The sequence below is a fragment of the Octopus sinensis genome, linkage group LG27 (assembly GCF_006345805.1).
Source record: "Octopus sinensis linkage group LG27, ASM634580v1, whole genome shotgun sequence".
In the NCBI taxonomy this organism is placed as follows: Eukaryota; Metazoa; Mollusca; class Cephalopoda; order Octopoda; family Octopodidae; genus Octopus; species Octopus sinensis.
The window spans coordinates 3,440,115-3,451,324 of NC_043023.1; the positions used below are offsets into that span (position 1 = coordinate 3,440,115).

Consider the following 11,210-nt stretch of genomic DNA (forward strand, 5'->3'; position numbering starts at 1 on the left):
CACAAAATAATATATATATATATATATATATACTCTCTCTCTTTTACTCTTTTACTTGTTTCAGTCATTTGACTGCGGCCATGCTGGAGCACCACCTTTAATCGAGCAACTCGACCCCGGAACTTATTCTTTTGTAAGCCCAGTACTTATTCTATTGGTCTCTTTTGCCGAACCGCTAAGTGACGGGGACGTAAACACACCAGCATCGGTTGTTAAGCAATGCTAGGGGGACAAACACAGACACACAAACGCACACATATATATATATATATACGACAAGCTTCTTTCAGTTTCCATCTACCAAATCCACTCACAAGGCATTGGTTGGCCCGGGGCTATAGCAGAAGACACTTGCCCAAGATGCCACACAGTGGGACTGAACCCGGAACCATGTGGTTGGTAAGCAAGCTACTTACCACACAGCCACTCCTGAAATTTGAATTGATAAAAGGTGTTCTTTTTTCTAATTTTATATATATATTATTTAGTAAGAAAATGGAAAGATTTAACGGATATAAATTAATTTAGGTTACTATAAAATCTACATTTGGAATGAGCCATTTTAAATTCTGTCGGATTTTACTCATAAGGTCTTGGAATCTTACATATATACCTATTTCTTTACTACTCACAAGGGGCTAAACACAGAGGGGACAAACAAGGACAGACACATGGATTAAGTCGATTACATCAACTGCAGTGCATAACTGGTACTTAATTTATCGACCCCGAAAGGATGAAAGGCAAAGTCGACCTCAGTGGAATTTGAAGTCAGAACGTAGCGGCAGACGAAATACCTATTTCTTTACTACCCACAGGGGGCTAAACACAGACAGACACATGGATTAAGTCGATTACATCGACTGCAGTGCATAACTGGTACTTAATTTATCGACCTCGAAAGGATGAAAGGCAAAGTGGACCTCGGCGGAATTTGAACTCAGAACATAACAGCAGACGAAATACAGCTACGCATTTCACCCGGTGTGCTAACGGTTCTGCCAGCTCACCACATTTCTTACATGTATACCATTTTGCCTAAAAAATGGATCTACAGCTTCAATATCCCTACATATCTCACATCTATTTTCTTTTCTCCACCTGACTCTCTATTTTGTATCCTATCTAAATTAACTATTATTTAACCATCCTCTCACACCATCTCCGATGAAGGGATATAATTAATAAATATCCTAGAAACAGCTGTAAGACCTTCTATCAATAAATGTTCTAATATCTACACAGCCTTGGTTTTTTATCTCATTATGCAAAAAATTCTTATATAAATTAATTTGTTACTTAGCATTGGCGTAGGAGTGGCTGTGTGGTAAGTAGCTTGCTAACCAACCACATGGTTCCGGGTTCAGTTCCACTGCGTGGCACCTTGGGCAAGTGTCTTCTACTATAGTCTCGGGTCGACCAAAGCCTTGTGAGTGGATTTGGTAGAAGGAAACTGAAAGAAGCCCGTCATATATATGTATGTATATATATGTGTGTGTGTATGTTTGTGTGTCTGTGTTTGTCCCCCCCCCCCGCCCACATCGCTTGACAACCGACACTGGTGTGTTTACGTTTTGGTGTTACATTAAGCTAGTGTTAGCAACATAATTTGTGACTAAGGTTTGGTGGAAGATTTTAATTCAAAACTTTTGAAAACAAGACATTTGTACTCAGAGCCAGAGCCGGTTTTATCTGGGTTAGTATCAAAAGGGTAAATTTTCAGATTTTGTTTCACTTGTTAGAAATAGCAGCCAAATCTTGTGCAAATTGAAGGCACATTTGACTGACTGTCTTTAACCCTTTTGTTACCATATTTCTGTTGAGATGCTCTGTGTTTCTTTCAATTACTTTAAACATAACAAAGAATTTAGTAAAATAACTTGGTTATCATTAAGCTAGTGTTAGGAACATAAATTGTGACTAAGGTTTGGTGGAAGATTTTAATTCAAAACTTATGAATACAAGACATTTATACTAGAGAGCCAGAGGTGGTTTCAGCCGGGTTGGTATCAAAAGGGTTAACACCAAATATATAGTGCGCGTGTTTTTATTGGCTAAACTGGCAAAATGACCCTTCCTAAATACAACAATATATAAAATATAGTTTTTACAAAAAGACTTCTGATGTTGGCACAGTTATTCTTTAGTGTGACTACACACATGTGTAGTCCACTGTCTTTTCTGAGCAAATGATTTACTGCAGACATCACAGTGATAAGGCTTCTCTCCTGTGTGAATACGTTTATGTATAGTCAAAGGATATTTCTGAGAGAATGATTTACCACAGATATCACAGTGATAAGGCTTCTCTCCTGTGTGAATACGTTTATGTATAGTCAACTGTCTTTTCCGAATAAATGATTTACTGCAGACATCACAGTGATAAGGCTTCTCTCCTGTATGAATGTGTCTGTGGTCAATCAAATAACTTTTCTCAGAGAATGATTTACCACAGATGTCACAACAATAAGGCTTCTCTCCGGTATGGGTTTGTTTGTGTTTGATTAAATGTTGATTTACATAAAACGATTTACCACAGATATCACAGTGATAAGGTTTATCTCCTGTGTGAATTCGTTTATGTATAGTCAAAGTACATTCCTGAGAGAATGATTTACCACAGATATCACAGTGATAAGGCTTCTCTCCTGTGTGAATACGTTTATGTATAGTCAACTGTCTTTTCCGAATAAATGATTTACTGCAGACATCACAGTGATAAGGCTTCTCTCCTGTATGAATGTGTCTGTGTTCAATCAAATGACTTTTCTGAGAGAATGATTTACCACAGATGTCACAACAATAAGGCTTCTCTCCGGTATGGGTTTGTTTGTGTTTGATTAAATGTTGATTTACATAAAACGATTTACCACAGATATCACAGTGATAAGGTTTATCTCCTGTGTGAATTCGTTTATGTATAGTCAAAGTACATTCCTGAGAGAATGATTTACCACAGATATCACAGTGATAAGGCTTCTCTCCTGTGTGAATACGTTTATGTATAGTCAACTGTCTTTTCCGAATAAATGATTTACTGCAGACATCACAGTGATAAGGCTTCTCTCCTGTATGAAAGTGTTTGTGATCAATCAAATGACTTTTCTGAGAGAATGATTTACCACAGATGTCACAACAATAAGGCTTCTCTCCGGTATGGGTTTGTTTGTGTTTGATTAAATCGCAATTTACATAAAACGATTTACCACAGATATCACAGTGATAAGGTTTCTCTCCCGTGTGAATACGTTTATGTATAGTCAAATACCATTTCTGAGAGAATGATTTACCACAGATATCACAGTGATAACGTTTATCTCCTGTGTGAATTCGTTTATGTATAGTCAAAGGATATTTCTGACAGAATGATTTACCACAGATATCACAGTGATATGGTTTATCTCCTGTGTGAATACTTTTATGTATAGTCAACTGTCTTTTCCGAATAAATGATTTACTGCAGACACCACAGTGATAAGGCTTCTCTCCTGTATGAATATTTTTGTGATCAATCAAATGACTTTTCTGAGAGAATGATTTACCACAGATGTCACAACAATAAGGCTTCTCTCCGGTATGGGTTTGTTTGTGTTTGATTAAATGTTGATTTACATAAAACGATTTACCACAGATATCACAGTGATAAGGTTTATCCCCTGTATGAATTCGTTTATGTATAGTCAAATAATATTTCTCAGAGAATGATTTACCACAGATATCACAGTGATAAGGTTTATCTCCTGTGTGAATTCGTTTATGTAAAGTCAAATGAGTTTTCTGAGAGAATGATTTACCGCAGATATCACAGCCGTGTGGCTTCTCTCCTGTATGAAGACGTACATGGGTACTTAAGCTGCTGCTTGTAGATAATGATTTACCACAGATACCACAGCTGTATGGCTTTTCACCAGTGTGAGTTCGTATGTGTTTAGTTAAGCCGCCACTTGAAGTGACCGATTTACCACAGATCTCACAGTGATAAGGTTTCTCTCCTGTATGAATACGCAAATGGTCAGTTAAGTTATTGTCTCGAGAGAATGATTTACCACAGATACGACAGAGATGTGGTTTCTCTTCTGTATGAATTTGTTTGTGTAGACTCAAACTATTTCCTTCAGAGAATGAAAGACCACAAATATCACAGTGATACAGATTCTCTCCTGTATGAATGCGTTTGTGAATGGTCAAGGATCTGTTTTGAGTGAATGATTTACCACAGATATCACAGTGATATGGCCTATCATTTCTGCAAATAAGTTTCTTAATATTAAGGTCAACTTTTTGAGAGAATGACATTTTATAAATACCACAGTGTTATATTTTCCCAATATTTTTCGACGTCAATCAATCCACTGTGGTTTTTATTCAACCATATTCTCACACAAATGTTTATTGAATTTTCCTTCTCTATCACAATATGTTTTTATTTTCAAATATTTATATATTTTATTCACAATGTTTTCTCTGCTACATTTCCATCAAACTGCAGTCTTTGTTCATATCTGTGGCTGTTGCAAACTCCTTTGTAATCCGATTTTAATTAGAATCAAAAGTCATCTCCTATACAATCCTGTCAATAAAACAGAGACATTTTACAATTAATTTCAGTACATAGAAAATATTATAAAATATTATAAAAGTCAATGTAATTCCTGTTCTGTATAACAAGTTCCTTTAATCTGTAGCAAGTCATAAAACTATTTTACTTGTCCTGGCATAGCACAGTTGTGCTCTGGCATTCTCCAGCCAATCAGGGCTGGGTGCGTATGAATACCAAAGGCAGTTCTCTGCCCATGAAGTGAAGCGGAAGTTTTAATCAGTGGATAGACGGCAGAAGAGCAACATCTCTCTTTCAACATGGAACAGGTCTTTGTGTTTTATCACCAACATTGTGCAGCAAACTCTGAATTATATCAGCTCTTGACTTGCCATATCATGAACAGCTCCTTGTTATTCACACCAGCTTCACACCGCAAGCTATGAATTATACCGGCCCCACAAACTCTGATCCCATCACGAACAGCCGGTTTCATTTATGCCAACTTTGCTCCCCGATGTTCTGGATGACATCAGCCCCCTACTCGAGTCATGTTATGTTTCTTTGTTTGTCTCCCCCAACATCACTTGACAACCGATGCTGGTGTGTTTACATCCCCGTAACTTAGCGCTCCGGCAAAAGAGACCGATAGAATAAGTATTAGGCTTAGAGGAATAAGTCCTGGGGTCGATTTGCTTGACTAAAGGTGGTGCTCCAGCATGGCCACTGTCAATTGACTGAAACAAGTAAAAGAGTAAAAGAGAAAAGAGACCGATAGAATAAGTACTAGGCTTACAAAGACTAAGTCTTGGGGTCGATTTGCCCAACTAAGGGTGGTGCTCCAGCATGGCCATTGTCAAATGATTGAAACAAGTAAAAGAGTAAAGCAAATGTAGATTGAGATACAAGGGCCCCTGACAGACAGACAGAACTTTGCATTTGGTCGGCCTGGGGCTATAGTAGAAGACACTTGCCCAAGGTGCCATGCAGTGGGACTGAACCCAGAACCATGTGGTTTGTAAGCAAGCTATTTACCACACAGCCACTCCTGCGCCTGTGTGGTTAATAGACAAAGTATACCTTATGGGAATCAGGGTGCTACTGGGATTGAAAATCTGCCCTTCATTTGGTTTTGAACATCCAGCTTTGAACTCAGGTCTGAAAGAGGATTTGTTGTATGCTAACACTCTTTTACTCTTTTACTTGTTTCAGTCAGTTGACGGCGGCCATGCTGGAGCACCGCCTTTAGTCAAGCAACTCGACCCCGGGACTTATTCTTTGTAAGCCCAGTACTTATTCTATCGGTCTCTTTTGTCGAACCGCTAAGTGATGGGGACATAAGCACACCAGCATCGGTTGTCAAGCAATGCTAGGGGCACAAACACAGACACACAAACATATATATATATATACATATATACGACGGGCTTCTTTCAGTTTCTGTCTACCAAATCCACTCACAAGGCTTTGGTCGGCCCGAGGCTATAGTAGAAGACACTTGCCCAAGATGCCACACAGTGAGACTGAACCCGGAACCATGTGGTTGATAAGCAAGCTACTTACCACACACCCACTCCTAACAGTCGAACATTCAAATTAAAAAAAAACCCAAAATTTGTGAACCTACAAGTTTTTCATTTAAACTGAATTTAAAGTAATACTATATTGGTAGGGTACCAATAAACGTTTTATTATTATTACTAATCATGGGAAATAATTCAGACACTATAAGAAAACAAAATGTCAGTGTTAACGTATTCAACAGCCTATTTCTTTACTACCCACAAGGGGCTAAACACAGAGCGGACAAACAAGGACAGACACATGGATTAATTCGATTATATCGACCCAGTGCGTAACTGGTACTTATTTAATCGACCTCGAAAGGATGAAAGGCAAAGTCGACCTCGGCGGAATTTGAACTCAGAATGTAACGGAAGGCGAAATACGGCTACGCATTTCGCCTGGCGTGCTAACGTTTCTGCCAGCTTGCCGCCTTAAAACAAATTCAACAGCCTGTCCCATCCACACAGTTTCGGGTTCAGTTCCACTGCATAAAACGTTGGTTATGTGTCTACTGCTATATCTATAGGTACAGGGGTGGCTGTGTGGTAAGTAGCTTGTTTACCAAACACATGGTTCCGGGTTCATTCCCACTGCATGGCACCTTGGGCAAGTGTCTTCTACTATAGCCTCAGGCCTACCAGAATGTTTTTTTTGGTTAATATAGGGCGTTACGATTATCAGAAAATCAAAAAAAAAATGTGTGTAATAGGTGTAAAACAACTTCCTATGAACGAATATGAAAAAAAAATTCGCGCACGCGAAAGGGGGGTGGGGGAGAGGCCTCGGAAAATTCACATCGGGAAGTTCCGAAAGCGTCTGAGGAGCTGACCCGGGCACCAAAACAAAAAAAAAATAGTGTAATCGGTGTAAAACAACTTGCTCTAAACGACTATCATGAAAAAAATGCGCGCTCGCGAAAGGGGGGTGGGGGAGAGGCTTCGGAAATTTCACATCTTCAGTCCACGGCCTTTAAACTAAGAAAAAATAGTGTAATTGGTGTAAAACTACTTTTAAACGAGTATCAAGAACACACACTCACACATGAATCATAAACTCCGTATTTTTGTACATATTTCGCAAAAAAAAAAAAAAAATAAAGAGAAGAAATTCTGGAAAAAGTGAAGAAATGTTGGATCTCATTCCTTGGTTAAAGCTATTTTAAACATTAAATTATGCTTTTCTTTGAAATAGTTCAGATATATGCAATTCTTCTCACTTATTAAGATGCATTTATCAGAAAAAAAGAGACAGAAAAAATTATTATTTTGTGTCAATCCTCCCTAATTATCCTTTATTAATTAGTTTTGGCGTGTATTTTTTTCCCAAATTTATTTTTTCACCTTTACAAACTGTTTAGTAAAGCAATTAATTATCTTTATAATTTGCATATTTGACTTATTAATCAAAATTCTCTAGATGTAATATATACTAAGTAATGCATCCTTCATTTATGTGTTCCGTTCTGTATTATGCATGCGTGACTGTTTGTATGTAAGTGTGTTTAACTGTGCACATGAATGTGAATATTAAAGAACATATTTATTTACTATGATTGTTATTTTCAGAACAAATAAATCTTTTGGCTGTTATGTTATTGATGTTATTATTATTGCTAGTTAAAGGGTGGTGACTTGGCTGAATATTTTGAGTCTTGTAGTATGTAGTTGTGTTAGTCAATATTCTGAGTTCAAATCCAACTCATTTCTTTATCATCATTATCGATGGACCACTCAAAGAGGTATGTATACATTATCATTTTCGTAACATAATTTCTGTAGTATTTCAAGATGTTTCTGACACGTATTTTGATTCACATGGCGGAGATCCAACATTTCTTCACTTTTTCCAGAATTTCTTCTCTTTATTTTTTTTTTTTGCGAAATATGATTTTATGATTCATAGTGCCGGTGGCACACAAGAAAATCATCCGAACGTGGCCGTAGCCAGTACCGCATAGACTGGCCTCCGTGCTTTGGGGACGTAACAAACACCATCCGATCGTGGCCGTCCGCCAGCCTCATCTGGCACCTGTGTCGGTGGCACATAAAAACACCATCCGAGCGTGGCCGTCTGCCAGCCTCGTCTGGCACCTGTGTCGGTGGCACATAAAAACACCATCCGAGCGTGGCCGTCTGCCAGCCTCGTCTGGCACCTGTGTCGGTGGCACATAAAAACACCATCCGAGCGTGGCCGTTCGCCAGCCTCGTCTGGCACCTGTGTCGGTGGCACATAAAATCACCCACTACACTCTCGGAGTGGTTGGCGTTAGGAAGGGCATCCAGCTGTAGAAACACTGCCAGATCTGACTGGCCTGGTGCAGCCTTCGGGCTCCCCAGACCCCAGTTGAACCGTCCAACCCATGCTAGCATGGAAAACGGACGCTAAATGATGATGATGATGATGATGATGTGTGAGTGTGTGTTCTTGATACTCGTTTAGAACAAGTAGTTTTACACCAATTACACTATTTTTTCTTAGTTTAAAGGCCGTGGACCGAAGATGTGAAATTTCCGAAGCCTCTCCCCCACCCCCCTTTCGCGAGCGCGCATTTTTTTCGTGATAGTCGTTAGAGCAAGTAGTTTTACACCTATTACGCTGTTTTTGTTTTTGTTTTTGTGCCCGGTTCAGACGCTTTCGGAAATTCCCGATATAAATATTCCGAGGCCTCTCCCCCACCCCTCTTTCGCGAGAGCGCATTTTTTTTTTGTCATATTCGTTTAGAGCAAGTTGTTTTACACCGATTACACTATTTTTTTTGTTTTGGTGCCCGGGTCAGCTCCTCAGACGCTTTCGGAACTTCCCGATGTGAATTTTCCGAGGCCTCTCCCCCACCCCCCTTTCGCGTGTGCGAATTTTTTTTTCATATTCGTTCATAGGAAGTTGTTTTACACCTATTACACACATTTTTTTTTTGATTTTCTGATAATCGTAACGCCCTATATTAACCAAAGAAAGAGATAACTGAAATTTTTTACTCGGTGTATGTGTATATGTATATATGCATGTATGTATGTATCTATGTATATGTGTATGTATCTATGTATGTGTGTGTGTATGTATGTATGGCCGATTCAGTGTACACTGAATCGGCCATACACACATACATAGATACATACACACACACACACATACATGCATACATACATATACACATACACCGAGTAAAAAATTTCAGTTATCTCTCTCTTTCACACATTACTCTCTCTGTCTCTTCACACACACTAACAGAAGCACTTCACTTACACAACATACTGTCTGTCTCCCACACCCCATCAAACACATACACACACGCACGCACACACACATGTACATCAATGCTTCGGTAACTTCTAAAGAAATTCCCTCGTCATAAAATCGCTTCCTCTTAGTCTCTTTCGCTCTCATTACTTCAAATGTTCCCGCAAGCCCATATGTAAAAAAATAAAAGTTTTGGCGAAGTTTCGCATGTCGTAGCTCAGATTTCCGTCGATTTCCGTAAAAAACTTTTATTTTTTTACATAAGTAATGAGAGCGAAAGAGACTAAGAGGAAGCAATTTTATGACGAGGGAAGTTTGTCTTTGAAGTTACCGTCTAGGGGAAGCATTGATGTACATGTGTGTGTGTGTGTTTGATGGGGTGTGGGAGACAGTATGTTGTGTAAGTGAAGTGCTTCTGTTAGTGTGTGCGAAGAGACAGAGAGAGTAATGTGTGAAAGAGAGAGATAACTGATTTTTTACTCGGTGTATGTGTATATGTATGTATGCATGTATGTGTGTGTGTGTGTATGTATCTATGTATGTGTGTGTGTGTAAGTATGTGTGTGTGTATGTATGTATGGCCGATTCATCGTAATTTTTTACTCGGTGTATGTGTATATGTATGTCTGCATGTATGTGTGTGTGTATGTATCTGTGTATGTGTGGTGTTGTATGTATGTATGTGTGTATGTATGTATGGTCGATTCAGTGTAATTTTTTACTCGGTGTATGTGTATATGTATGTCTGCATGTATGTGTGTGTGTGTGTATGTATCTATGTGTGTGTGTGTGTGTAAGTATGTGTGTGTGTATGTATGTATGTGGTGTGTGTATGTATCTATGTATGTGTGTGTGTGTATGTATGTATGTTTGGCCGATTCATCGTAATTTTTTACTCGGTGTATGTGTATATGTATGTCTGTCTCTTCGCACACTAACAGAAGCACTTCACTTACACAACATACTGTCTGTCTCCCACACCCCATCAAACACACACAGGCCGACTTCAAAGTGAAACCTTCTCGTCGTAAAATCGCTTCCTCTTAGTCTCTTTCGCTCTCATTACTTATGTAAAAAAATAAAAGTTTTTTACGGAAATCGACGGAAATCTGTGCTACTACAACCGAAACTATGCCAAAGTGGCGAAAACGAATCTCAATAAAGCCAAGAGAAAAAGATGTTCTATAAACACATTCTACCAGTATAGGAAGTTTTAAAATGTTTAGTTACGTGGAAATTATGTTAAAAAACTGCCGGTCAAACGGAAAAGATCCCAGAAGGGTCTAGAATAAACTTATTTATTTAGGTTACAGTTTAATTACTGGTATCAGACAATTAGTGACGGACAATAAAGGTTTAATAGCGATCTCGGACTTATCAACATTAACAATTTGCACTTCTGCCTGGAGCTTTTAATTATCCGTATTCACTGATTTTTACTAAGGTAATATGTTATTATGTCTTACCTGTTCTGATAAATCAATGCTAAATGTGAAAGATCTTTAATTACAAGCAAGGTGCGACTCGACAGCAGTTTGACATCAGGAATATTATAAAACCGACACAGAAAATAAAACGAAACGTAGACAAAAAAACCCCCAAAAGATAGAATCTGTCACAGATATAAAGAATTTCCATGTTTTTATATTTTATATAAATTTTTTAGCCTTGCAATACATTGGGAATAATATGTTTGTTATATATTTTAAATGAAAATTTCAGAAATGATATTACACATATAAATGTATGCTTCTAGCTGTGTGTATACGGAAACGTCTGTAGGTTTCGTTCCACCCTGTTCCGATTCTCTTTTTCTCAACTTTCTGTCATCAAATTGTATTTGCAGTTGAATAATTCCTTGTTCTAGTTT

The 11,210-nt window shown here is 38.3% G+C and overlaps 1 protein-coding gene across 7 annotated transcripts; it reads right to left on the minus strand.

The window, feature by feature from the left end:
* Positions 1-2,031: 2,031 nt before the first annotated feature.
* Positions 2,032-10,928, minus strand: LOC115225317 (zinc finger protein 62 homolog). Of its 7 annotated transcripts, XM_036513948.1 has the most exons (4): positions 10,807-10,928; positions 2,878-4,570; positions 2,761-2,793; positions 2,032-2,676 (listed from the first exon to the last, which is right to left on the minus strand). In XM_036513948.1, the coding sequence occupies exons 2-4, from the start codon at positions 4,294-4,296 to the stop codon at positions 2,137-2,139; spliced, it is 1,992 nt and encodes a 663-aa protein (XP_036369841.1). In that variant the 5' UTR covers positions 4,297-4,570; positions 10,807-10,928; the 3' UTR covers positions 2,032-2,136. The 7 variants fall into 7 exon arrangements, with proteins under 7 accessions (XP_036369841.1, XP_036369838.1, XP_036369840.1 ...); XM_036513945.1 differs by having other exon boundaries at positions 2,032-3,012; positions 3,097-4,570; XM_036513947.1 differs by having other exon boundaries at positions 2,032-2,793.
* Between the last annotated feature and the right edge of the window lie 282 nt (positions 10,929-11,210).

Bases quoted from the DNA above. Each gene is read 5' to 3' on its own strand.
- LOC115225317 (XM_029796264.2), bottom strand. From the start codon at position 4,296: ATGTCATTCTCTCAAAAAGTTGACCTTAATATTAAGAAACTTATTTGC.